We start from the raw sequence: 26,203 nt of genomic DNA on the forward strand, positions 1-26,203 counted from the left end.
CGCGGCCGCCATGCTCAGCCTCGTTCAGCCCTGAGCATTGGCTCCTGAGTGGCCAGCGGGTCCGCCGGTTCCCTCGTCCCCGTCCGGGATAATTTCCATCTCATGCAGATCACGCCGCCCAGATACAAAGAAATCCTGCACCAGTGCTCAAATTTTCTATCCCTTTTGCAATGCTTACCCTGTGTGCGGCCGTTGTGTTCTGATGATTTTGTTTCTGCTCCAACCTTAATCCCACAGCACTCAAGCAGCTGCCCCCCCGGCACAACCAGCCTCGAGAATTCTTGCTCTCGGGTTTTGTCAGCCACGACGCTTTGAGGCGCATCCCCCGAGCTTCAGCATACATCTCGACACCGAATCCATCGTTTGGCTCCCCCTTTCAACCAGGCCTTCTGGGCGCTGCGGCGGCCTGCTGCTTCTGTCGTTACATGAACAGTCCTGCTAAACTGAGAAGCAAATCCGCTGCATCCGCGAGTGGTGCCGTTGCGCCCCCCATACAGTTTGCTACCAAGTCTTCGGTTGCATCTCCGAAGCTCAACAACGAAATGGAGATGGGCAGCCTCGCCGCTGAAGGCCAGGCTGGCGACGATGATGCTACTGTCGCCATCAGCCCCGAGAAGGATATCATGCAGCTGGCGCGAATAGGCGACATTGTTGCCATGGAGAAGCTATTTGAGTCGGGAGAATTCGATGCCACATACAGTGACGACGAGGGCATCACGCCCCTACATGTAAGCAGACCAGCCGGCAACCAACCACCCCCGGGTCCCGTCCCAACGATGTGTTGTCAAATTCCAACCCGAAATCTGGAAGATGAAAATCTGACGCTGACAATTCCAGTGGGCCGCTATAAACAACCAGTATGCCATGTGCAAGTTCCTTATCGAACACGGCGCCGAAATCAACCGCAAAGGTGGCGAGTCTGTTGCTACGCCTCTCCAGTGGGCAGCCCAACGATGCCATTACTATACCGTCAATCTGCTCCTCCAGCACGGCGCCGACCCTCTCATCACCGATGCTCAAGGCTACAATACTCTTCACATCTCCACCTTTAACGGTAATACCCTGCTGATTATGCTGCTCTTGCACCAGGGCATCCCCGTCGACGTCCTCGATACCTTTGGGCACACTTCGCTCATGTGGGCAGCGTACAAGGGCTTCCCCTCGTGCGTAGACGTCTTCTTGCGCTGGGGCGCCAGCGTCCACGCGGCAGACGAGCAGGGATTCACAGCTCTCCACTGGGCTTTGGTCAAGGGCAATCCGGGATGTATCCAGAAGCTTATCGAGTATGGCGCCGACCGGTTTGCAAAGACTGAGAGCGGCAAGACGCCTTCGGTGACGGCTACCGAGCTGAATACACAGCCTGCGTGGCATCGAGCCTTGAGGGAATGCGGCTACGACCGCGAGGGCAATCCAGTGATTCCTCCGTGGCCTGGTGCCAATTATTTTCTAAAGGATAAGAGGGCTTTCACATCCAAGTTTCTCTTCTTCTGGCCGTGGCTCATGATTTGGGGTGTGCTCATTGTTCTTTCATATGCGCCCGTATTCTTGGGTCTTCCGTTGGCGGCCGGGGTTGTGTATTGCGCTTATTGGTGCGCGACGCAGGTTTTGGAATATGCTCCATCTGACATGCGACACTTTCACAAAACGGTGAGTTTCGGACCCGTGCTGGGTTCTTACCCCGTCTGTTAACTGATGTCTCTCTAGCCCTGGATGGCTGGCATTTTTGCGGGCTCCCTCTTCCTCGTCGGGGTGAACTGGCTCAGCACTGTAGTGTGGAGCACGATTCGCGGCGAGAGCTCGCACATGATTCTGAATCTTGTATTTGGCGTTCTTTTCGGTTTGACCACATTCTTCTACGCAGCGAGCATGCGATATGATCCTGGATTCGTGCCAAAGTTGAATGGCATCGCAGAGCAGAGGGCTGTCATTGACGAGCTTCTGGCTAGCTGGAAGTATGACGAGGCCAATTTTTGTGTTACTTGCATGATCCGTACACCGCTCCGAAGCAAACATTGCAGGCGCTGTCAGCGTTGTGTAGCAAAGCATGACCAGTACGTACGGCAAATGATGCTTTGATGGAAGTTTCCACTAACAAGGTGAATGTAGTCACTGTCCCTGGGTGTACAATTGCGTTGGCATCAACAACCATAGACACTTTTTCTTGTACCTTGTTAATCTCACCTTTGGCATTCTTGCCTATGACTGGCTAGTGTATTATTGTGAGTTCATTTTTTTTAGTTGGAGTCGCGTAAAATATTGCTAACTTGCTCTAGATTTTGGTGTCATTTCTACAGACGCTTCCGCGTCTTGCAATGTCCTTGGCGCCGGCCTCTGCCGGCTCATCAACTCGGACGCCTACACTTTACTCTTGTCTGTCTGGGTCAGCTTGCAGCTCATATGGGTGACCATGCTGGTGTTCACCCAGCTCGTTCAAGTGTCCCGGGCCATGACCACGTTTGAAAACATGACGGGGATCCACACTCGCGAGGCGACTACGGCGCTTACCTCGACCGGCACGCCTCTGGACCCATCGCTCGCAGCAGCCGCGACATCCACCACGTCGCCCAGCGGCCACGGAAGTAGACACAAGGGGGGCATGCTCAAGCAATGGAGCCGCATTCTCGGTGTCGACCCCTTTATCGAGACGATTACCGGCCGTGGCGCTGCCACTGGTCACAGCAGGCGAAAGAAGAAGAACCCCTACAGCCGGGGTTGTGTCTCCAACTGTAAGGACTTTTGGTGCGATCCGGCTCCAGTCTTTGGCCAGAGAGAGAACGGAACGGCTGTCCTCGGAGGTGGCAAAGTAGACTATACGGCCATGTACGAGAGCCCTACACTAATGAGTCTCACGGGCATGAGGACGCGTGGAGGATACGAGTCCGTCCAGACGGAGGAGGTATAGACAACGGATCTGGGGAGAAGTTGATGCATACACCTTTTTTCGGCGCACGGTAGATGTCTCATTTTGTGTTTGCATTGGGGGGTGGGGGCTGAGCAGGTGGCCATTAGAAGGGTGCACGCGTGTCACGTTGGGTGTGCGTTCTTGGATGCTTCGCACGAAGGTGCGAGCTATGATTCATGACCAGGGACCTCGGCGAGGTTGTAATAGAGTATTGTGTATGGATGAGTTGTCAGTTGTCAGCATGCTGTGACGGCGTGTGAACTGCCGCGTCAGCTTCGAAAACTCGCACAGTGTGATTACCGGCAACAGGAGTGAGTAATTTTTCATGCTTGATACGTACAAACAAATCTAAGGAATATATACTAGGCATACCATGTAACGTACGCGCACACCCCATCAGCATGTACTCTCCACCCCGGAGCCACCTCACGAATTCGTCACTTCAGGTCGGCAAACCCCATGGTCCCGTCGTCGACGTTGTGGTCGATGTAGCGCCCCTGGAAAAACGCCTGGCCGACAAGCCAATTGTCCCCAAAGGCGTCGGACCCGTGCACCGCGGCGGTGCAGTTGTCGCCGCTGCGGGCAAACGCCAGCGCCTCGGGCAGAATGTCAAAGTTGGCGCCGCCAAACGAGAAGCCCATGGCCGGCGCGGCGCTGCAGTTGTAGTAGCCCGCGATGCCGCTGCTCGTGGGCACGGCCTGGACGCCGGCCTGGGCGAAGACGGCGGCGACGTGGCGCGTGGGGCCGAAGACGACGGTCGTTCCGGAGTCGGTGATGATGCTGGCGCCGCGCTGCACCGGCCGCCCGTCGACCGTCACGTCGCCCTGCACCGCCCACTCGCCCTGCGTCAATGGGACCGTGGTCAGCGGCCCCGTGAAGGCGTCGGCCGCCACCGTGCCGTAGTACAAGGCCCCGGTCTTGTCGGGCCTCAGCGCGAGCCCGAACCGGCACGCCGACAGCGCGCCCTGGTCGCAGAGGCTGTTGATGAAGGGGGAGCCGCGGAGCGCGCTGCCCTGCTGGCTGGCGTAGCCGATGAGGCCGTCGCGCGGGAACGTCGGCGGCGAAGTTGGGTCTTGGATGTCGCCCAGGGTTTGCTTGGCCACGCTGAGGTTGGCCGCGAGCTGGGTGATGACGTCTTGGTAGACGTTGCCGGATGCCTGGCGTTTGTGTCTTAGCGCCCCGTGATGTTAGCGGTTGCGAGCGGTTTTCACTTACGGTCAGAGTGCCCGATCCGTCCGGGTTGGTGGTGGCGTAGGAGATTCTGAAGCGGCGGTTGGCGTTGACGGACCCCGGCGAGGGCTTGTAGATGCCCGGGTTGAGAATGGCGTCCGACGAGCCGGTGTCGATGAGGATTTCGAGGTCCGAACTCGCCCCGACGGTGAAGTGGGAGAACCAGAAGCCCTGATTTTTTTTTTTTTTTTTTTAACAGCTGTGAGCTTTTTTGTATTTTTTGCCCGTGGCGGTTGGGGCAGACGTACCTGGTCATTGAACACGGGCGTGTCGTTGCCCGCTGCGGCAAGGCCCTTGATTGAGGCTATTCGCTGGGCTGTTTCCCGGTCGACAACCTTGTAGAAGAGGGCGTGAGAGGAATCGGCCAGCGCGAGATGCGCGGCCGCAAGGAGCAGCAGTGTTTTGAGAGACATGGCTCTGCGTGACTGGTTCAAGAAGCGTTCAACACACGGCGGATATGGCTTGGGGCGTTGCGAAACCGCATCTTTATACGGCACAAGTCCCGTCTTTGCCGTGATCCGTGCTAGAGTTGCATCCGGAGTTGACCGTTGACCTTCTCGTTTGAGCGGATCTGCAGCGGCACTAACGATCCATCGGCTGCATTGTGTACGAGGACACTTGGGGCGCCAGGCTGGTGGTGAGGTCCAAAGGACAGCATACTGGGGACGGCTGTTCAACGCAGATGGTGTCAGATATATACGGGTTCCAGTGGGCTTCTTCTTGTTTGTGTAGACGCCGCGTGGTCTTTTTTTGTCATCGGGCGCCGTGGTGATCATCGTCGACTTTTGCCCGAGACAGCGCGCGCCGCAAATCGACATGATCTACAAGTACGGCACCGGCTATGCCGAATGGGGCAGGCTGGGACTCAAACTGCCACTTTGGAATTGGTCGGTAAGGTCCTGTGGAATTCTTGAGTTTCCACAGTACTCGCGCCTGTTATTGAAGCCCGGGTTGCAGGAATGGCTGTGTTTGTCGCCTTTGCTACATGAATGGTGCTGTTGACAGGTGGCGGGAGAACATGGACGACACCAGGCGATGGAGGGATGGCCAAGACACACCAGCGGCGCTTTGTACCTGTTACGCCAGTCTGGCCTTCGATCCGTTCCAGCGGTCGGGTCAGCTGGGCGATCTTAAAGAAGCTATTAGCGCCGAGAAACGAGCTCGCTAAGAAACGAAGGCAGGAAGCAAAATTTTGCGTCGAGAACTAATTATACAGAGATTTTAACGGGCACTCAATATGAATAAATAGGAAAGATTAGCGATCTTGAAGAGGCATTTCAATTTTTTCAACAAGCGCTTGAGCTTATACCTGACGATCATCCCAACCTCTTAGCTTATGCAAACAGTTTTGGAAATATCCTTTAATGCTGATATGAGCGAATGCCAGAAAGGATGGCTGTTGATGGGACGGATGGAGGCGGCGCTGCTGAATGAAAAGCTGCTAATCTTGCCCGCTAAATACAATACGAGAGGTCTCCGAGCAGAGGTGAAAGGGTCCGACGATAATTGCATGGACTAGAAAATAAGGCAGGCTGTGTTCGACGACCACAGGCTAACAACGATGTCGAGAATTGCACTGAGAGTATTCGAAAGCTCCCAAGGTTCCACGAGTTTCAGAAGGCTCAAATTGTTACAAGGGATATGAGGCATGATGGATCTGGATCTGATGGAGGTCCTCTACTTTTGGTAGTTCAACACAAACAAAGAAGGCTTCAGAAAATGACAATATCATTGTTGTCAGCATCACTAGCCTCAGAAGAGAGGCCATCATTATTTCAAGGGCCGGAAACAGTGCAATTCAACTTGATCAAGTCAATGCCTGCTGCGCAATGAGCTGACTAGAACGAAAACCTCACGCAACGCCCTCGAAAGACGTCGCTAAAAATAAATAAAAATCTCATGTTCGGTTCTTTTTTTCTTGAAGAGGCTCAATACAAGTCACAGCGAAATATGACTCGGCTTCCAGGAGTTTGATGGAGTGGAACTGGCCTTGCCAGCTCATTCCCATTCCATACTGCAGTCAACGGATCAGTTGGACCAACGGAACGCACATGATGCTGGGCAAGTCTCACCACAGAGTTCTTCTATAAAGGCCCTTGGGTACGCCAGGGGACGCGCTCCCGCCGCTACTGCCAAGCGCCAACTGCGGCAAGCTGCTCGTTGTCCCGATGGCTACCACTCCGGATGCAGGCAGCTTGCGGTGAGTAGGCAAAGAGAAGGCGGCGGCTATAGAAACTTTAGGGGATTCTATTGCTGTGGAATTTCTCGAGCAACCCGATGTTGCGAGCGCTTTGGATCGTATCGAACAACCCACTGGTACGCACGTCGTCTGCCATGGGATATTAAACCCTACCGACCCCCTCTGCATGCGGATCGTTACTGTAGACACCTACTAGAGAGCCGAAGCAGGGCATTCTTAGTGTGAGGAAGATATCTCAGACTCATCTGGCTTATGAAGAAATTGCATACCTCCCTGCACGCTCAACTGCGGAGAATCAAGCCGTAGAGTTGGTGATGGCGCTGCACTTGATCAGCCTGCCGGCTTCCAAGTAGCCGGTATCAGGCATTGTATCGGATACTTATAGCAGTCGAGCGATACGATGTGCATGCAGGTCGCTAAATTGTTCGACTTTAAGCTAACAAGAAGAGATGGTGTCGCCAATGGTGATGTGGCTGTGAGGATGGAAGGGCGGTGGTGAAGATTTGTGACAGCGAAGAGTACAGCAGGAGACTTCTACCATGGGCAGAGTTTGTGCCTTATTGGACATAACCAGACAATACCTGACTCTCATGCACACGGGAGAGCAACTAGAACCTCTCAGGGGACAGGCTCTTTAGGGACGTGGTCGATTCTAAGGGGCTGTGTAGAAGCATGATTGGGGTTTCTAGCTGTGGTTGCATAAGGTCTAGTAGTCGATGCTCTTCGAGAGTTGCGTTTCTATAAGCTACCGTATCCGATATAGTATATACATAGCTGACTTTCGCCCTTGTCATGAATGCAGTGGCCGCTGACATCATTCTTATTGTCAAGGCCTCATCGTCCGCGACGGTCTTGTTAAGATGACCAAGGTCGTGCTCGTTAGTATCATTAAACAAGTCCGAATGCGAGCCGCAAGAGGCGGCACTATTCGGTCTGCAATCAGAAATTGAGGAATCTCGCCATGTAATCCAGGTAGGGTCCTGGCCATTGTGCAAGTCCGGCATACGAAGAGGACACCATATCTGCCGCTGCTACTTCCCTGGGGCCGTCATAAATATATTCAACACCATTCACGCTCCGGCAGATAAATTAGGTAGTTAATAGACTAAATTAAACGGTTGAAGAAGATACAGCCCTAGATCCCAACTTTGCATATAACCTGGGCCGGCTTACTAGAGGCTCGTTGAAAAGACAGAGCTGGTCCGGACTAAACAGAGACTCGGGGGGGGGTTACCAGATGAGACAGATCCGGCCACAACGAAGGAACACGAAAAACGTCAGGACAGTCAGGAAATGGCGGGGAAATGGTTCAACATGGGGAAGAAGGTTCACTCTGTAAAATTCAGCGTACGGTGGAAGTGGTAGAACAGACGGCCAACAACAGCGCGGGCGCTGAGTTTTTGAGACAGCTAATGGAGCACGTAAGCTACGGCTTGGTGGAAAGATAGGATCAGCTGATAGTATATATGTAAAGGCCGGAAGACGGAAAGGTGCGAGGATTGGGCCAGACTATTCTAAGCATCACTTTGTTATGGTGGTACGGCATCTGCAAAAGCGAAGACAAGTGCGGAAAACCGTGGGACGTATTTTTTACGCATGGAGCTGCAAGGCGTGGAATACGACAGCTGGACTTGGCTGAGACACCATCAGGTGCGTTCGGGCTTACATGCCAAAAGCACCCAATCTCTTCACTTGTATACGTTCGATCATACCATGACTGCCATTTTGCACTTTCCATTCTGCACTCTTCAGCATGTGGCAACTATTCTAGCGATAGCAACTGGGCTCACTCTCATCACAGCGTGTGAGATGTTCACCAACGAAGAGCACAGAATATACCGAGAGTATGGCAGGAAGCACCATGGGCCTAACAGATGTGGTACGGGGCGCAATTCGCGCTACTGGTTTGGCACGGAGACGGGATGTTGGGAGAACTAGGGCCAAGAAAATTAGACTTGGTCACTGATTTTATAATATAGATGCAGTTGTCGATTCGCTGTGGGATAGGAAGCCCTTATTGTTCCCGCTGCCGCAGTACAATGCCTATGTATAAGTTTCACAAGGGGAGCGTTACGAAGAGATTATCCATGAGGGCAGGGTATTCATGGGCTGGCGATTGTGGGAAGATTATATAGTTGTTGGAAAAAATATGTAATATTTTAGCAGCTATGGTAATAACTCGTAAGGATCTACAATTTTTGCCTCTGGCTTAGTTGGGATTTCTTCAATAATAGTAGCTAGGCAACTATAGCTCAGATTTCCACCAAAGTCTTTCCAGGGAAGAATGTGAGGAGCCACTTCAACAGGCCACCGCCGTTCTCATACCAAGTCCATTAAATGAAATCGCCTCTTGGAACTATATCCTAAACCTTTTAGCCAGTTGGCTTGGAGGGCAGTCGTAGATTCCCTCGCCTGGGCCTCTACAAAGGACTTTCGCCTTAAATTATGATGCTTTACTTGATCTTTCCCAAACATTATGGACTAAGGAGCTGCTGTACTATAATAATTCTTTGCATATATTCACTTCAATTATAGCCGATACTGTTCCCATAACATTGGTGAACTAGCTGAACCACAGAGGCACATGCTCTGTAAGTACATGCACACGAACCGAGTGGTTAATGGAGTAAATGGATGTGTAGGTTCAAAGGAGGTAATAACATAATGTTCCAGGCTTCAGAGTTGTTTATGGGCCTGAGATATGTCAGGATAAACATAAGGAGAAGGATACATTTCCTGAACGAAAGCAAGAGCTCAAGGCATATGGCGTTCCCCAGGTATTGCCATGGATTCCTTATTCTCGCCCATTTAACGTGGCCCAACCATTGTGAGCAGCCTAATCTGGCCATTACAATTAACTAATGAGGTTTGGATAAATAGAGTCCATATACCAACCAGGGTATAGAGTCTTGACGAGACTTATAAGTGGACCTCAATTAAGATTAAGCTTATCGTTAGTAAATTGGCGTTGAATGAGGGTTAGGGTTGGCCTACCTGGGCCGTAGTAGTAAGCTGGGCTTTGAGTAGTCTCCGACAGATATCTTCATGTCAGCTTTCTAGATCACACCCTTGCAACGCCTAGTAAGCCAGAACTGCTCGAGGGCTGATGGCACCATTGAGGTGGACGTGCCATGAACCGATAAGCTTTTTCTGTAAGATTCAAAAACTCGCCAAATATAGCTCATGGAACAATCGCAAACCAGACTTTTTCACCATGCTCGGTGCTGCTGCCATGAATCGAATTCGCGAAAGATTGGGGGCTGTGAAGCACTGAAATGCAGCCTTGCAGCCTCCAGGCGACCAATACGCGTTGTCGTCCCAACAGATAACCCGACCATGTCTCACCACGGGAGATGGTGAAATCTAACCAGACTCATTCAGACCCTTCACTACACTCCGTAAACGCTCCTGGGATATCAGGTGCCCCAAAATATGCACAAAAGAAGCCCATTCCGCCGTTTTCACTGGACATATCTTGTTGCAAACTACTCCGTACATCTGCGTAGTATCTGTCCGAGACTCTGGCACTCGTGACTGATTCCCTTCAACCACATGCGACCAGGTGAGCCTTGTCATCAGCTGAGCCCCCACCGCTTTGCATCATGCCGGAACATACAATGGCTACAAGAATCCTCCGCCATGTACAGGTCCAACTTCCATCCTCGACTCGTATCCGCATGCGCATACGCATCCTCACCGCCGACCTCATGTCTAGATCAACGCAGTGGAAGGCCATGACGGTCATGACCGTCGATGGCTTCGGCTATGCTCTGGCCAAGTCCGCGCAGACTTTTCTGATCGAACAAGCTCTATGTCGAAGCTTCTATGCCATCAGTGACCCCGCCGTCATCCGCCCGGACGGTAGTGTGCCCGAGGACATGTGCAAAACAGAGGACCTGCAATCACAGGTCGCCTTCTTGTCCAGCACGCTCAACTTTACGCTCTTGATAGCCAGTACGACATCTAACTTTCCTAATATTATTATTATTTCTCGTCAAGTATACCTGATCCTCGCCAGTTAACTAGCATCTTCCTAGGCTTCCTGGCCACACCGGTATTTGCCCGCTTGGCGTTGACCGTCGGAAAGAGGACTGTCCTTCTCATCAACGCGGCGAGCTACATGTTGCGTATGATATTATTCACGGCCGTGGGTGAGTAAATTCTCATTCTTGCGGTCCAGCCCGAATCCGGGTGTATATGCTTTGGCGAACTGACACACCCGATGCCCAAGTTTACTTCTATACCTTCACCGACGTCCGCTGGGTGCTTTTGCTGTGGGTTCTTGAGCTGGTGGGAGGCGGGATGCCAGTACGAGAGGTCTTGCTGTGGATGTACATGGCGGAGAGCGTCCCAGAAGACAGACTGTAAGCACGGCTTCTTTCTGCTCCCTGTGTGCCGGCCGGCCACTGATGTGAACTGACATGTCTTGTGCCGCTAGAACGGGTGCTTTTAATGTTCTGAGCGCCATTCTGATTGGCATGATGTCTGTCGGGACTTTTATCGGCGCTCTGCTTCTCAGGCAGCATATCTGGCTGCTGTGCTCGATAGTCATCTGCATTTGCGCCCTGGTCATCCTATTGATCTGCCTGCTTCCAAATCATCACAAATCTCTCTGTTCCGAAGAAGAAAACGTCTTGGATGGTGAGGACAGTCCCCGTTCATCCGCCTCACAGGTGTCATCACCAGCCACTTCGCTTCTCAATGGAGAGCAAGATGGCCGCATCGCCTCGCAACGTCCTCCCCCCTTATGGCAGACCGTCCTTCGTGCTGCCACGGTTGATCTGCTGCTCTCCATACAGTTCGTCGTGCAGGCGCTCCAAAATCCTCTCACCCTAAGAGTCATGAGCATATTTTTCACCTACACCTTGGCCGGGACTGTTTCGGGCACATCCCAGCAATGGGCCTCGAGCACTTTTCATACGAGCCTGGCCGACGTGGACAAAATCACTTCCATGGAACAGATCATCTCTGCCGTTGTCCTGTTTTCTCTGCCCACCGTTTCGCAACGACTGCTGCGACCACGCTTGCGTAGCAAACAGAACACAGACCTTTGGGTCATCACAGCCAGCTTGGTATTTTGTGCGTTTGGCGCCCTGGTCATGTCCTTGGCGCCGTCTATTGGCACTTATGCTCTGGGGGTGGCCGTCTCTGCCCTCGGCGTTGGCCTGGCCGATTCATTGCGGTCGTTCGCCACCAGTGCCTTATCCGACACCGAGACGCTTGAAAGCCTCTACATGAGCATCCGCACCATGCAGTCATTGGCAGCTATCGTCGGCACTCCGCTGTGGGGAGGCATTTTCCTTCTGATCTTGAAAAGCGACGGAGGATTGCCGCCTGGCCTTCTCTTCTTCGCTACTGGTTTCGTCTTGCTTGTCTCCCTGTATTCAACGATACCGTTGCGCGGGTATAGATAGAAAGCATAATGTGATGTTGTATCTACAAGCGGAGATGGGCTGGTGAGGGACTCTTTGTTGCAAGGATAGAGCAAAGTTAGAATCATATTGCTCTCTTCAAATTCAGGGATGTGGCCACCGCCCCGGGTGTCCTGATTAGACCTGAATAGCTGGGACGCGTGTAACGAACCTTGCTACGACTGTGATGGGTGACACTACAGATGATGATGATGATTACACAATATCATTTAAACTTTGCACTAGTTATGCAAGATTTGACATAGAAAATGAATTTAGATTGAACTACGTGCGAGACACCAATAAACCTCCCAGTCATCATCAGATCAATTTCAATAAGCATCAGTTATTCGCTTCATGCCACCGCAATCGAGTGTGATGAAGTAGCGATTCAATTGAGGGACGGTGAGACTTTCTGTACTCGGCCAAGTTCCGATCAACGAGTGACTGCCTTATCTGGGAAAGCGCATCTGCTGGCCCGTACAGAGGCCTGAGACAATGCGCCATGTGAAAACCGCCGTGCCATGGCCACGACACCATTTGGTCGACAGGATGGCAGATGTCTGCCTACGCGTTGGCAACTAAGGGCCAGCCAATGAGTTGCGCTCGTCCACTTGGTCGCTCAGGGCTTACCGAGTTCAACAACTATCAATATGAAATTCTAAGGCCCTTGGACGGTGGGCCGAAGGCAGTCCCTGAATTATGAATTAGTACAGTGGGTTCGCAGTAATTCCGAAAAACGCCCACTTTTACACTAAAACTTATACTTTTTAAAAACATATAATTTTTTTAAAAAATATATTAAAATATAATTTTTAAATATATAAATAATTAATTACTTAAAAATTATATATATGATTTTTATATAAATCTTATTATTTTTTTTATTAAATTATTTAAGTTTAAAAATAAGTTTTATTAATTTACATATAAATTTCTTAAAAAATCTATTAATTTAATTTTATTTTAATATAATTTCTTAAATAAAACTATAAAAAATATAAAAAAATTATATAAGTAATTTTTAAGTAATCTTTTATTTAAAATTGATTTTTTAAATAATCTCATTTATATATATAACTTAATATAAGTTTTTAAAAAGTGTAAGTTTTAGTGTAAAAGTGGGCGTTTTTCGGAATTACCGGGACCGACTGTATGTTGACCGTTGGACCCCGCATGCTGTCCCGCTTTAACCCGTTGCGTCTTTACTAGCTCCACCACGTGGGTGCATGTAGCAATTGCATCATGACTTCAATGTTGCTATTGGCCCATGCTACTACTGGTCAGGGCGTCAATATATGCATACCACGATATGAAGTAAAGGTTAACTAACTACTGAGATGGCGAATGGCGCCAAGGTCACCGACGTTGCAAAGACGCAACGCCCACTCACACACACGCAGCATCAAACGTGACGACTCTGCATGTACTTTTGTCCTGCATCGGCAACAACACTGCATGCTTCGGAACATGCATTGGCAGGTGTACGTTTGCGCAAAACTGCTTGTTATCGGAGATTCCTCCGGCCCTGAGCTCCCTGCCAGTTCCGCCCATTCACCTCACATGTACGAAGTATGACTTATTTATCATGATATTCTTGTTAGGCGATGAACCTCGGCGGCGCAAATTGGTCTGCCGTCTTTGCAAGCCATCTCTCCCCTCCCGCTTATGCAGACTAAGAGTGCTAGAAAAAAAAAATGGGCGATTTCCTCCCCAATTCCCGTCGAACCGTCCGCACGTTGGACTTTGCCGACTTTCTGCATGGCGATTCCAACAAACAGAGCAAGTTTTGCCGAGAGCTCATTGAGTGCCTCAGCACTGTGGGATTCGTAAAGCTCGTGAACCACGGGATTAGTGAGAAAGAGCTCTATGAAGTGTTTGAATGGGTAAACAACATCCAATCACAAATCCATACATGGAAGATGCTGACTGGTCCATCGTATGCATACTCTAGAATAAGAGGTTTTTCTCACTCCCCCTCGCCGCGAAGACGAAAGCGGCGCACCCATATGGTCCAAATCCCCATCGCGGCTACAGCTACATCGGGCAGGAGAAGTTGTCCAAGGTCAAGGACTACGAAAAGGGCAGCCGAAATGCTGCCGAGGTTTATGACGTGAAGGTATCCCTTCTAATCTACCTTGTGCCCCTTGCGAGCAATGTTGGGCTGACATGGTTTCTGCAGGAATCGTTTGACCAAGGCCCCGTACACGATGAACTGTATCCGAATAGGTGGCCAGACGAAGATGATCTTCCAAATTTCCGGGCATTCATGGAAGGTTTGTACGAGCGCTGCCACAAAATCCATCAAGAGATTCTCCAAGCTTTAGCACTTGGTCTTGGCCTTGACCCGGGGTTCTTTCGAGATATATGTGACCAGAACACTTCAGAAGTACGCTTGAATCACTACCCCGGGTGCGAAGCTGCCATCCTGCGCAAGGGCGCAAAGAGGATATCTGAGCATACAGACTTTGGCACAGTCACATTGCTCTTCCAGGACTCCGTCGGCGGCCTAGAGATAGAAGACCAGGATGTCCCGGGAGATTACTTTCCCATTCCCTTTGTGAACAGGTCGGAGATGATTGTCAATATCGGTGATTGCCTCCAGCGTTGGTCCAACGACAAGTTCCGCGCCACGAGCCATCGCGTAGTCCTCCCTCCAGGGTCGGGTGATGGCTGGATCGAGGACAGATACTCGGTGGCGTATTTTGGGAAGCCCAATCGGTCACAAGTTGTAGGTGCTCTACCTGAGCTTCTACCAGAGGGAGTAAAATCCAAATATAGCAACATCACTGCTTGGGAATATAATCAAGAGAAACTCACTTTGACATACTAGGATACAAATCACGGAATACAAGAGTATTGCTCGTTATGCGATTTCTAAGCAAGTAAAACAAAAAAGGGGGGACTGAGGACCAGAAAGGGATGAGTAATAGTATCCGTTCACTTGCCAAATAAACAAAGCCGCGACAGCTACCTCGGTCCATTCGGCGCATCTGTCTCTTGTATATATGTTCGTATATATTCCTAACGGTTACAAAAGTGGATTTGCCCAGGTCGCGGCGTGAACTCCCCGCTCCAGTGCCTGGTTGATCCGACGCAAAGCTTCCTCCAGATATGCTCGAGGATGTGCAAACACAATGCGAAACATACCCGGCGACTCGCTGTCAAAGTTGCCTCCCCATGCCAAGTAGACTTTATGCGCCCACAAAGCCTGCTTCAGTTCCTCGATGACGTCTTGGTTGGACGCCCTGTCCGGATGCCGGTTGCGATACGCCTGGCCTAGATCAACCCATAGGAAAAACGCAGCGTGGACGCCCGGCGTGAAGGGGATGGCATGGCGCCGCAAGAAATCGGTGGCAAAGGCGTACATGGACGCTAGACGGCGCCGATTTTCAGTGAGGTAGGCACTGACAAATCCGTCGTCCTCGATCATTTGCGTCACGATGTGGTCTGTAATGGACGACACGTACGAGTAGATGGCGACGGAATTCAGCGCCGTGTGGAACGCCCGGTTGGAAAGGGAGATGATGCATCCCAGACGCCAGCCGTTGGCGCCAAAGTCCTTGGAGATTCCCCAGAGAACGTGCACCAGCCCCGGATCGATGAACTCTTCAAGGTCGAGGGCGAGGACCGAGGTGAAAGGGGGGTCGCTCCAGACGGACAGGGCGTAGATTTCGTCGCAGACGAGATGAACTTGGTACTTGTTGCACAACTTCAGGAAAGCCTCAAGGACTTCAGGCGAGTAGCACTGGCCCAGCGGATTATGTGGTGAGCACAGCAGCAATCCCTTGACAGCCGTGCCTTGTTCCCTGGCGGCGAGAATGGTTTCCTCATAGCACCGGATGGCCTCCAAGCTCAACGGATCGACTTCGCCAAAGGTGACGGGCAGGGTAAGCACCTGCGGCCGGAGCGCCAGGTTGACTGCTCCATAGTACGGCCGGCCAAGAATGAAGGCGTCTCCAGGGTTGGCAAACGCCCACGAGGTGTGCTCGAGGGCATTGGACACGCCGTTGGTGACAATGATTTGGGAGGCATCCAAGGGATGATGCGGGTGAAGCTGCCGGTCGAGAAAGCGCGCCAACGCGCTTCGCAATCGGGGACTGCCCATGGGGCCATCCTGGTAGGTCAACACGGAGCCACGCATGTTAATGTGCTGGGAGAGATAGTCCTCCAGCTCGGCTTGCATCAAGTGATTCTCGGCTACGCCCACATTCACGTATCCATTGGGGTTATCGTACGCATCCCAAGGGTCTTTCATCACTTCCCACATCACATTGAGCGCCGACGGGGGAATTTGTTCTCGGGCCCGACGAGAGAGCATGATGGAAGAAAATCTACTCCTAATTATTTACTTATTCCCTACCTGGCCAAGAGGAATAAGTGATACCCACTATGTATGTATTGAATATGACAGTCAGATGGATAATCTCTTGTAGGAAAATTTGATTTTTTTCCCGCTTCTTCTCCGAGAATAACAAACCGGTATTAGCACAAGATTCGCTTCTTATAGTCATTGTCAGCTACCATGTATGTCGCAGTCCAAAGTCTGCATCCAGGTCTCTTACACATCCATCCGTGGATGTGAAGTGTGGCCACCTGATTCTTCACGTTTTAACATGGTAACTTATACATGCGTCAAGACCTTGTCTGTGGCGCCGCATTCCAAAGCGTCCTGGACTCCTGGTGCGATGAAAGGATGAGAAAGCGGGGTAAAATTAGCTTGGAGGGGGCGGCTGGTCTGCCTAGTCCAAGACATGAATTTCAACAGACACGATAGGACGTAATATCAGGTTGCAACTTGTCTGGTGTTTTGAATCTGCATGATAGTCCCGAGCTTAAAGCTACTTGGTAACATGTCGTCCCTATTGTGTTGGCTGCATACTCTAGTACATATTAGGGTCTTGATGCATGAGTGGATTCTGCAGCGCCCCACTTGGCCCTACATGCACAAGGGCGTCTATTGCTTACACCGAATTATGGAAAAAGACAAAAGTGCGACAAGAAATGTTCGGAACAGATAATAGAATACATTTCAGACTTGGGGGGAACAGCCTATTTTGCATCCTATCAATGCCTTGTGTGACAGAATCTGCACCACAAGCCTCATCATGGCCGTGCAATCAACGATGAGATGGATGGGCGTGGGAAGAGCGGGGCTTGTCGGCCACCGAGCCGTCCCGCGCGCTAGTTGCCGAGGTCCCCGGTCATGACTCCACCCGTCCCATCTCCTCATGTTGACCGGTGACGGCGCAGCGCATCGATGGGATCCCCATCATCGCAAATCCCCAGCATTTTATCCGTAACGTAGCCCGCCAGCTTTTGCGCATCGACCGACCATTTCTCCACCTCCTTCTCAGTCCACCATGCAAACTCATTCGCCTACACCCTAGTCAGCGGCAGAGTGACACGCATGAGGGAAAGCTCAGTTGAGTCGGGGAAAAAAAAAAAAAAAGAGCCTACCTCTGGGCGAACCCACGAGCGGCAGAAAAAAATAGCATGCAGCAGTCTGGGAGTCTGAGTGGAATTGGCCCCTCCTCCGTGGAGCGCTGAGCCTAGAAAAAGAAAAGCCTCCCCCGGCTGCATCTCCACGGCCCGGACTTGGTCATCGGTGGCTTCGCGCGCATCACCCCAGAGATGGGATCCGGGCACAAACTATAGGATTGCTTTCAATGAGTGATTTTTTTTCATTGGTCGAGAAAATACCGGTGAGAAGAGGCTTACCAACGTGGCTCCATTCGCACGAGTTGTCTGAACCCCTGGCACCAATAACGCAATCCCCAGATCCGATCCCAAGCAATAGCCCGACTCCTCCTGGCTGCGATGTACTTTTTGCCATATGCTGTCGTCACGGTGCAGGGCCTGTCCGGCGCCGCCTGGCAGGGTAAGGATGCTGTTGGCTTGAGACAGAATGGCATTAGTGCTGCGCGCCCGCATACTATTCTTGTCCACCTCGGGAGGGTTCACTGTCCGGAGAAAGTGATTGACAATCGATTGCATGTCGGGGTTCAAAGCCCATTCTTCTCGTGCCGTCTCACTGAGGCCGTACAGAAGACCGCAGTAGATCCGTCCATTGTAAAGGGCTTTGAATGCCTGTGAAGGGCGGGGGACGTGATTAGCCTTGCTGGCGACGGGCGTGGCGAGGAAGAGGGGAGAATGTACCTCATCACTTTTTCTTCTCGCCATAGTTTCGTTGACATCTTGGTTCACTTGCTTGACTTGGCTGGCTGAAGTGAAGGCAGTGAGAATGACTCCTCCGTCCTCCTTAATCACTCGGATTGCTTCCTCTGGAAGATCGAGAGGAACGCGTCGTGCCATGATGAGGGGGCCCGGATTCAAGTCGTTAGAAGGAAGAATTTACGGTAGAAGTGAGAATTTTGCGGTGTTCAACTGAGGAGCCTGAGCCATTTCTTGATTTTTCGGGACCTGAATGTATAGTTGAGGTTGTAAGTACCTACGTACCCTATGATAGCACGTGTAGGGTTACACTGAATCTCTACGTCTGCACCCTCTTGCTAGCACACATACTTAGTGTCAGTTACTGTATTTAAGAGAAAATAATCATATATGGATGGAGTAAAGTGATGAGAGTCTCAGGTATTACTACTCGTATCAGAAAGCAGTGGTGAATACAAACCCGCCTGGTATATCTCATCATAGCACGCCCTAGATGCATCTGACACTCGCTTGGTTACAAATGGCCTTTTGTATATACAAACGTAACATGGGATACGTGCATGTGAAACTAGTCAAAACAAAAAAGGCATCTACATAGTAAGTTTCTCTGTTGTACATTTTGCGTGATCGGGACCGCAGACTGCATGCCCTGCATGATGCAGGACCAAACTACATTGCTTGGCCCGCGTATTGAGAGCTTCATTCAGAGGTGCATTCACACACCGGGAAAGATCCCGGCAAAGAGCAGAGGGGAAGAAAAAGGAGTATTCTACTCTCCGTTTCTCACAAGGTACTTTTGCTGCTCCTTCTGCTTTCACTCCATATACCAAGGTGGGCAAAACCATTGGGCAGGATCACTTACCTGTGACAACGCTGAACTGCATCCCCTCTCTAACCACACTTGATAGAGTTAGAGATAGACGCATACATGCGCACATATGCTAGGCAAATCATACACAAAGAGACAGAATCAAAGAAACATTTCATCACCAAAAACATCGAAATGGGCTCCAGCCCGCAGCAGGCCACCAATGGAGACATGGCAGATGGCCATGCTGCCAGTGCTGATACCAATGACATCAAGCAACTCCAACAATGGAATGGCAAAGGTGTCGCCAGGGACGACACTCTGCGCGTGCACGACCTAATCCAGGCGCATTTCGACGGTCAACCGTCTGCCCCCAGCGTGTGCTCTTGGGATGGTAGTCTGACCTACCGTGACCTGGACCAGCTGTCCTCGGGTCTTGCCGACGAGTTGATGGCCCGAGGAGTTGGCTGTGAGACGTTTGTTCCCCTGTACTTCCAAAAATCGAAATGGACCGCCGTGGCTATTCTTGCTGTTGTTAGAGCCGGAGCGGCCTTTGTGCTGTTGGATGACTCGCACCCCTTGCCGCGTCTGCGCGAGATCTGTGAAGAGGCGCATGCGACGATTGTGTTGGCTGCCTGTGAGCTCCGGGATAAGGCGCAACAGCTGGTAGACGAGTCCCCCGTCATCTTGGTTGGAGAGACGCAGTCGCAGCAATGGCCTCGGGACAACAATGAGTCCTGGAGAGCATCGCCCGTGACGGGAACCAGTGCGTTATACGCCGTGTTTACTTCCGGGTCTACGGGCAAGCCTAAAGGCGCGGTGAACGAACATGCCTCCCTATGCGCTGCGGCCCAGGCATCGGGGCGAGCCCTGGCCATGAGCTGCCGGACAAGGGCCTTTCAATTTGCTTCTTATGCATTCGACCCGACAATCATGGACTTCCTCCGGACGTGGATCTACGGCGGGTGCGTATGCATTCCGTCTCCAGCCCAGGCGAAAAACGACATTGCCGCCGCCATGACCCAGCTCGGGGCCAACCTCGCCAGTCTGACGCCCTCGGTGGCACGCCTCCTCGATGCCGACGCGCTGCCGGCCCTGCGAGCACTAGAATTCGCCGGTGAGCCCATGCTGCAAAGCGACCTGGAGAAATGGGCCGACCGGGTATTGCTGGTCAATGCATACGGCACCGCCGAGTGCTCCGTGTACTCGGTGATTTGCTCTCCGGTGCGCCGCGACGGACATCCGCACAACATCGGCTTCGCGGCCGGATGTGTCGCGTGGATTGTGGACCCGGCCGACCACCACACTCTGCTTCCAATCGGCCAAGCCGGAGAGCTGGTGTTGGAGGGCGCCGGTATAGGACGCGGCTATCTGAGCAACAAGGAGCTGACGGCGGCCTCCTTTGTTCTTGGCCCGGCGTGGCTGCACCAGTTCCGAGGCGAGGAATCCCGTCATATTCGCCTATACAAGACGGGCGACCTGGCGCAATATCAACCCGATGGATCTCTTCGGTGCCTGGGCCGGAAGGACACCCAGGCCAAGGTTCGCGGCCAGCGCATTGAGCTGGGCGAAGTCGAATGGCATATCGGAGACCTGCTCCATCAGCGCCACCAGGTGGTTGTAGACGTGGTCCAGGTGCACCGCGGCGTCGGCACACAGGCCGTCCTCGTAGCATTCGTGCGACTCCGGGATGCTGTGGTCGACGAGGAATCCCCGGCCACTGAGTTGTTTGCCACACCAACAGACGTCTTCCGCCTTCAAATGGAGAAGGTAGAGATGGAACTGAAAGGGCGAGTGCCCGCATACATGGTTCCCGGGGCCTTTGTCGCGCTGAACTATGTTCCCCTGTCGATATCAGGCAAGACAGATCGTAGACGGCTCCGAGAAGAAACCGCCGCACGGCCATGGGCCGGTATTGAGGCGTACATGTTACACCAGAAAAGCAGGCATTATTCTCCGAAAACAGACATCGAAAGGATCCTCCAAGGCTCATTTGCCCATATTCTAGGAGTACAAGCTGAGGAGCTCGCTCCGCATGATTCCTTTTTCCGTAGAGGAGGCGACTCCATCTCGGCCATGCAGCTCAGCGCCCATTGTCGCCGCCGGGGTCTGTCTATTACGACCCAGGAGATTTTCCAGTACCCTACAATTGCTGAATTGAACGCTAGAATCCTCACGCAGGTGGATTCCCAGGCCCCCTCCACGGCCCTGCCATTCCCCCTCTCCCCAGTACAGCACATGCTGCTCCAGCAGAAGAGCTTTCCCAGCCGGGAGTCTCACAGTCTCCAAGTTCCCAGTCGATCCCTATTCCTGCAATTAGCAAGGCCGATCAGTCTGATAGAGTTGGAATCCGCGATACAGTCTGTCATCCATCGCCAGCCTAGCTTGTCCATGAGGTTTACCACTGGAGAAGACGGCCAGTTGATGCAGACAGTGACATCTTTGATCCGGGGCTCGTATCAATGTTCCCATATTCAAACCTCTGCTGCTGCTGCTGTTGCAACACTGGATCCTCGCCCGGAGCGTCTCAACCTGGAAACTGGACCACTTCTTTTGGCTGATTTAATCACCACACAGAGCGATGATAGCCAGCATCTACTCTTAGTAGCACCACAGATCGTTGTTGACGTCCCTTCATGGCAGATCATTCTCAACGAGCTCAGCAGCTGTTTTACCGGCGGTGAACTTTCTTCGTCCGTCGCAACAGCATCGTTCCAGTCGTGGTGTGAGGCTATTAGACCCCATATAAACGGACAACTCAACGGACAGTCCGCTGAATGGACCTTGTCCAACTTTTGGGGATTAGTCGATCCCAGCAGTACGAAGAGTAGCAGGACCATCTCAACTGAGTTCATTTTGGATGCCTCCAGAACCGCCTTGTTGTTACAGAGGGGAGAGCATGCCCTTCGCGCAGAGCCGCCAGAGATACTCCTGGGCGTTTTTTTGCATGCCTTCAGGGCCAGCTTCCCGGGGCGAGACGGTCTACAAATTTTCATCGAACGCGATGGACGGACAGCAGGTGCTTCTCAAGTTGTCGGTCAGTTTACCACCTACACGCCCATCATGTTGCAACCGGGTCAGGATGGGGATGTGGTGGATGTGGTGCGCCGAGCAAAGCACGCTCATCGCAAAGCGCGCAAAGAACATTCAATCCATTCTGGACACGTATTTCCGATGGAGGCAATTTTTCATTGGAAGCAGGAGAAGGAACATCAAGCCCTCAGTTCGGGATCTGAGGTGGGGGAACTGTTTTTGCAAGAGGTATCATCTCCTGTAAGTGGTTGTGAATCGCATCAAGCTCGGAAACCAGCTCTCTTTGAGCTTAATCTGTTGCAATCCGGTAGCTCACTCGCATTTTCCCTGGTTTATCGGGAGAATATGATGCACCAAGACGCCATCAGTCAATGGTTCCAGCGCTCACAAGATACCTTGGATGAGCTGCTGCCACGATTGGAAAACCTCACGTTTCGGCCTATGCTTGATGACTTCTCCCAGCTGTCCATTACTCCGGCAGAGCTGGAGACGCTGATCTTGGATATCTTAGCTCAGCAAGATATTCTTAGTCTATCCGACATTGCAGACATCTACCCGGCCTCTTTCATTCAGCAGGGAATGTTATTAAGTCAGGCTCGGGACCCTCAGGCCTACTGGTCCCGTACCTCATGGGAGGCACGCTCCCGCGATGGATCTGTAGTCGTACTGCACAGACTTCAGGAGGCATGGCAGCAGGTGGCCATGAGCCACTCTATACTCCGGACTCTATTTGTGCAGAGCCAAGATGGTTCCCACTACCAAGTTCTGTTGATGCATCCGCCCCTTCCAGTCAAAATCCTGCCCTTGAATGCACTGGAGCAAATCCAAGTCACAACAAATGAGGCTCCCGGTGGCTTGAAAAGGCGCACATTACTTCCTTGGAGTCTCACCCTTAGACCTCTAAGTGACGGTAGTGTGACATGCGAGATTCAGATAAGCCACGCCCTCATGGATGGGGAGTCAATGCAATTGTTGATCCGGGACGTTCAACGTGCGTATGATGCGGAACAACCGCATAGGGCCCCTCCCTTGTATAGCCAATATGTCGGTTATCTGAACCAGGTCTCTCGGAATCCTGTGCTAGAATATTGGAAGGGTTACCTCGAGGGGACCGAGCCGTGCCACTTTCCTGCGTTTCCGAGTTCGCAGCTCACTCCGGCAGTTGAGAAGCTCGTAGATCTTGACATTGTCATCGAGGATGCGCACCAGCTGTTTTCTTTCTGCAGGGAAGAGGGCATCACACTCTTCAATGTGGTTCAGCTGGCATGGGCCATTGTGCTTCAATGCTACACGGGCAATGAGACGGTTGCCTTTGGGTATTTAACATCCGGACGAGACGTTCCGATTGATGGGGCAGAGGACATGGTAGGCCCTCTTATCAATATGTTGATTGTGAGAATTGATCTCCAAGGTGACCTAAGCGTCCGGAAGCATTTACACGAATGCCGGGACCGGTATATGCAAAGTATTCCCAACCAGCACTGCTCTCTAGCCGCGATATATCGTGCCCTGGGCCATTCTGGCACACCCATGTTCAACACCATCATCACGTACCAAAAGCTGCTGCCCATTGATACCAGTGCAACCATAGAGTTTATCGAGATCCTTGATCAACAACCTACCGAGGTGAGCTGTATTAATAACTCGACAGAGACGAGAGCTGACCGAATCACACTAGTTCGACATAGTCTTGAATGTCAGGGCTGGCCGCAATGATGCGGCTGTCTCGTTGACCTATTGGGGAAATAAGATTCCGCCTGAGTTGGCTCGCAGCATAAAACGCACTTTCAGCGCCGTACTCGAAGAGATCACAACCCGGCCGGATGTGAATGTGTCCGAGATGAACTTGGTGAGCGCCGCGGACCTGGTTCAGATTATGGATTGGAACGAGCCCCCAGCTGCTACAGTGAGCGCCTGTATCCATGATATGGTCAGGGAGGAATGCATTGCACATCCGGACCGGCTGGCGATAGACGCATGGGATGGAAGCTTCACATACCAACAGTTGTGGGATCATTCCTCCGCGCTGGCTACGTGTCTAATAGACCAGGGAGTCGGACCGGAGATGCCTGTGCCGATTTGCCTTGAAAGGTCCGCCTGGGTGCCTGTTTCTAAGCTGGCTGTCCTAAGGGCAGGAGGTATATGTGTGCCGTTAGACCCTAGCGCTCCCGTCGAGCGTATTCAGGCCATGCTTGAGGAGGCCACGCCAGAGATCATCATCGTCTCATCAACAACGGCCAATATTGACTTTCAATCCTCTGCGAGGAAAATTGTCATTTCTTCAGACACCTTTGCGCACTCCGCCGCGCAACTCCCGGATCCATCTTCGCCGGTGCGACCGAGCAACGGCGCATACATCCTATACACATCCGGCAGCACTGGTCGTCCCAAGGGCATCATCCTTCAACACGATGGGCTTTCCACGAGCATACGTGAGCAGAGTCGCAGATTAAGCATCAATGGTGAGACCCGAGCGCTGCAATTCGCCTCGTACACTTTTGACGTTAGTGTTTGGGAAATCTTTGCGGTACTGACCTCGGGGGGGTGTGTCTGCATCCCTTCCCAAATGGCAAGAATGAATGAGCTGGCGACATTTATATCAGATGCAAAAGTCAACTGGGTAGCCCTAACCCCGTCTTTCGTTCGTCTTTTCCAGCCCAAAGACTTTCCCGGCGTGCGCACCATGATCCTGACCGGAGAGAACCTGCCCCAAGATATCGCGGATACTTGGTGCAGCAAAGTCGAATTTATCAACGCTTATGGGCCTACTGAGTGTACTATTTGCACTGTACAACCGGTAGAGGCTGGTCGATGGACCATGGGCACAATTGGATGGCCCCTTGGAGGTTCTGGCTGGGTCGTTGATCCATCCAACATTAATCGACCCATGCCTATTGGCGCAATAGGAGAGCTCATATTCGAAGGACCTGTTGTAGCTCGCGAATACTTTCGTCGGCCTGATGCCACCAAGACTTCCTTCGTTTCTGCTCGACCATCCTGGTTACCCACGTCTTCTTCTTACAAGGGTTGTCGGTTATATCGAACTGGTGACTTGGTGCATTATAATTCGGATGGTTCTCTGCGATATCTGGGTCGCAAAGACAGCCAAATCAAGCTTCGTGGTCATAGAATTGAACTGGAAGAGGCCGAATTTCTTTTTCGGCGTTATCTGCCTCTGGGATACAATGTCGTGGTTGATGTTATCCATCCGACTGATCAAGTCAGATCTGGTATTTTGATTGCCTTCCTCTGCAATGAGGCGGATATAAGCCAGAATATCCAGCCGGGGTCACTCTTGATGCCAGCGAGCGACAGCTTCCGCTTGCTGTCTCAAGACATCCAAACGAAGCTACCTTTTTCCATCCCCAACCACATGATTCCTCAATTCATGATTCAGATTTCGATGATTCCGAGAACCAAGTCAGGAAAAACTGACCGTCGCTTAATTCGAGTAGCTGCGTCGCGGCTCTCTCGCATCGACCTCGAGATGCTGGTGGATGCCAAGGGAGGAAGCGGAAAGATGCAGCCTACAACGCCAAATGAGAAGCTCATGCAGATTCTCTGGGCTACGGCGCTTGACCTACCGACGGAAAGTGTGGGAACTAGTGACAATCTCTTTCAGCTCGGCGGCGATTCCATCACGGCCATGAGAATCGTGGGCCTTACCCGCGCAGCAGGCTATAGTCTGGTGGTCTCCGACATATTCAGCAGGCCCAGCCTACAACGTTTGGCCGAAGGATTGCAGCGCCGTGATCTATCATTCGTCCAAAATCCTACTCCATTCAGTCTAATACCATCCGAGGAGAAGGCCCAAGCGCTCATAGAGATGGCGACGAACGAGTGCCAGGTATCCTCCGATGAAGTAGAGGACATTTATCCGTGCACTGCGCTTCAGGAGGGTCTTGTGAGTCTTACTATCAAACATCAAGGCTCATATGTAGCCCAGTACCAGCACCGAATCGATCCCGGTGTCGATGTTCCTCGTCTTGCGGCCGCATGGGACACGGTCGTTGCCGCCAACCCCATCCTGCGGACACGAATTATCCAGTCACAGTCCGCTCGCACGTTCCAGGTTGTCTTAAAGCATGGCCCTACCTGCGTGATAGAGTCCTCAGGTCTCGAGGAGACCATGAAGGCCACAAAAGAGGCCAGGATCGCACTAGGAGCACCGCTGCTTCAATGTGTCATAGTCTCAGGAGAGTCTGAAACCTTTTTGGTCCTCACTATTCACCACGCCGTGTATGATGGCTGGTCAATGACGCTTCTTCTGGAGCAATTAGAGTCGGCCTATGCTGGTCAGACTTTGAAGCCGCGCCCGTTCACCGGCTTTGTTGAATATCTGAGTCGTATGGATATATCAGCTCGTAACAGCTTTTGGCGGTCTCAGTTCACAGACCTTGAACTGCGCCGTGTTTCCCACTGCCCCGGTTCAGCTTAGCCGTGCT

At 51.9% G+C, this 26,203-nt stretch overlaps 8 protein-coding genes across 10 annotated transcripts; 5 read left to right on the forward strand and 3 right to left on the reverse strand.

Annotated features, from left to right (window-relative positions):
• Positions 1 to 121: 121 nt before the first annotated feature.
• AKR1_1 (palmitoyltransferase akr1) lies at positions 122 to 3,673 on the forward strand. 2 transcript variants are annotated; one of them, XM_066119104.1, is made up of 5 exons: positions 122 to 728; positions 838 to 1,647; positions 1,705 to 2,051; positions 2,107 to 2,219; positions 2,274 to 3,673. In XM_066119104.1, the coding sequence occupies exons 1-5, from the start codon at positions 426 to 428 to the stop codon at positions 2,900 to 2,902; spliced, it is 2,202 nt and encodes a 733-aa protein (XP_065975740.1). In that variant the 5' UTR covers positions 122 to 425; the 3' UTR covers positions 2,903 to 3,673. The 2 variants fall into 2 exon arrangements, with proteins under 2 accessions (XP_065975740.1, XP_065975741.1); XM_066119105.1 differs by having other exon boundaries at positions 122 to 1,647.
• Positions 3,340 to 7,134, reverse strand: J3458_006907 (uncharacterized protein; the record flags this gene model as incomplete). Its single annotated transcript, XM_007817053.2, has 3 exons — positions 4,381 to 7,134; positions 4,118 to 4,303; positions 3,340 to 4,059 (listed from the first exon to the last, which is right to left on the reverse strand). Exons 1-3 carry the CDS (start codon positions 4,948 to 4,950, stop codon positions 3,340 to 3,342), a joined length of 1,476 nt encoding a protein of 491 aa, XP_007815244.2. The 5' UTR covers positions 4,951 to 7,134.
• Positions 7,135 to 9,934: 2,800 nt separating this feature from the next.
• Positions 9,935 to 11,902, forward strand: J3458_006908 (uncharacterized protein; the record flags this gene model as incomplete). Its single annotated transcript, XM_066119106.1, has 4 exons — positions 9,935 to 10,286; positions 10,370 to 10,483; positions 10,564 to 10,696; positions 10,771 to 11,902. 4 exons carry the CDS (start codon positions 9,935 to 9,937, stop codon positions 11,744 to 11,746), a joined length of 1,575 nt encoding a protein of 524 aa, XP_065975742.1. The 3' UTR covers positions 11,747 to 11,902.
• Positions 11,903 to 13,121: 1,219 nt separating this feature from the next.
• Positions 13,122 to 14,709, forward strand: J3458_006909 (uncharacterized protein). Its single transcript, XM_066119107.1, has 3 exons — positions 13,122 to 13,629; positions 13,698 to 13,862; positions 13,926 to 14,709. The coding sequence occupies exons 1-3, from the start codon at positions 13,441 to 13,443 to the stop codon at positions 14,574 to 14,576; spliced, it is 1,005 nt and encodes a 334-aa protein (XP_065975743.1). The 5' UTR covers positions 13,122 to 13,440; the 3' UTR covers positions 14,577 to 14,709.
• J3458_006910 (putative secondary metabolism biosynthetic enzyme) lies at positions 14,166 to 16,064 on the reverse strand (the record flags this gene model as incomplete). The annotated part of the gene is made up of 1 exon (XM_007817050.2): positions 14,166 to 16,064. One exon carries the CDS (start codon positions 16,062 to 16,064, stop codon positions 14,775 to 14,777), a length of 1,290 nt encoding a protein of 429 aa, XP_007815241.1. The 3' UTR covers positions 14,166 to 14,774.
• Positions 16,065 to 16,751: 687 nt separating this feature from the next.
• On the reverse strand, positions 16,752 to 18,259 carry J3458_006911 (uncharacterized protein). Of its 2 annotated transcripts, XM_066119108.1 has the most exons (3): positions 17,465 to 18,259; positions 17,204 to 17,395; positions 16,752 to 17,122 (listed from the first exon to the last, which is right to left on the reverse strand). In XM_066119108.1, the coding sequence occupies exons 1-3, from the start codon at positions 18,056 to 18,058 to the stop codon at positions 16,973 to 16,975; spliced, it is 936 nt and encodes a 311-aa protein (XP_065975744.1). In that variant the 5' UTR covers positions 18,059 to 18,259; the 3' UTR covers positions 16,752 to 16,972. The 2 variants fall into 2 exon arrangements, with proteins under 2 accessions (XP_065975744.1, XP_065975745.1); XM_066119109.1 differs by having other exon boundaries at positions 16,752 to 17,395.
• A 661-nt stretch (positions 18,260 to 18,920) lies between these two features.
• Positions 18,921 to 23,474, forward strand: J3458_006912 (Nonribosomal peptide synthetase; the record flags this gene model as incomplete). Its single annotated transcript, XM_066119110.1, has 1 exon — positions 18,921 to 23,474. One exon carries the CDS (start codon positions 18,921 to 18,923, stop codon positions 23,472 to 23,474), a length of 4,554 nt encoding a protein of 1,517 aa, XP_065975746.1.
• A 124-nt stretch (positions 23,475 to 23,598) lies between these two features.
• On the forward strand, positions 23,599 to 26,196 carry J3458_006913 (Nonribosomal peptide synthetase; the record flags this gene model as incomplete). Its single annotated transcript, XM_066119111.1, has 1 exon — positions 23,599 to 26,196. The coding sequence occupies one exon, from the start codon at positions 23,599 to 23,601 to the stop codon at positions 26,194 to 26,196; it is 2,598 nt and encodes an 865-aa protein (XP_065975747.1).
• Positions 26,197 to 26,203: the final 7 nt, after the last annotated feature.

This window comes from Metarhizium acridum (genome assembly GCF_019434415.1).
Source record: "Metarhizium acridum strain ARSEF 324 chromosome Unknown scaffold_72, whole genome shotgun sequence".
NCBI classification, from domain to species: Eukaryota; Fungi; Ascomycota; class Sordariomycetes; order Hypocreales; family Clavicipitaceae; genus Metarhizium; species Metarhizium acridum.

Excerpts from the sequence above, each read along its gene's own strand:
- J3458_006909 (XM_066119107.1), top strand. The coding sequence starts at position 13,441 with ATGGGCGATTTCCTCCCCAATTCCCGTCGAACCGTCCGCACGTTGGAC. Across the intron at positions 13,630-13,697 it reads TCTATGAAGTGTTTGAATGG|AATAAGAGGTTTTTCTCACT; the intron begins GTAAACAACATC and ends TGCATACTCTAG. Across the intron at positions 13,863-13,925 it reads CCGAGGTTTATGACGTGAAG|GAATCGTTTGACCAAGGCCC; the intron begins GTATCCCTTCTA and ends TGGTTTCTGCAG.
- J3458_006911 (XM_066119108.1), bottom strand. The coding sequence starts at position 18,058 with ATGGCACGACGCGTTCCTCTCGATCTTCCAGAGGAAGCAATCCGAGTG. Across the intron at positions 17,396-17,464 it reads GTGCGAATGGAGCCACGTTG|TTTGTGCCCGGATCCCATCT; the intron begins GTAAGCCTCTTC and ends GCAATCCTATAG. Across the intron at positions 17,123-17,203 it reads GCTCGTGGGTTCGCCCAGAG|GCGAATGAGTTTGCATGGTG; the intron begins GTAGGCTCTTTT and ends ACTAGGGTGTAG.
- AKR1_1 (XM_066119104.1), top strand. The coding sequence starts at position 426 with ATGAACAGTCCTGCTAAACTGAGAAGCAAATCCGCTGCATCCGCGAGT. Across the intron at positions 1,648-1,704 it reads TGCGACACTTTCACAAAACG|CCCTGGATGGCTGGCATTTT; the intron begins GTGAGTTTCGGA and ends ATGTCTCTCTAG. Across the intron at positions 2,052-2,106 it reads TGTGTAGCAAAGCATGACCA|TCACTGTCCCTGGGTGTACA; the intron begins GTACGTACGGCA and ends AGGTGAATGTAG.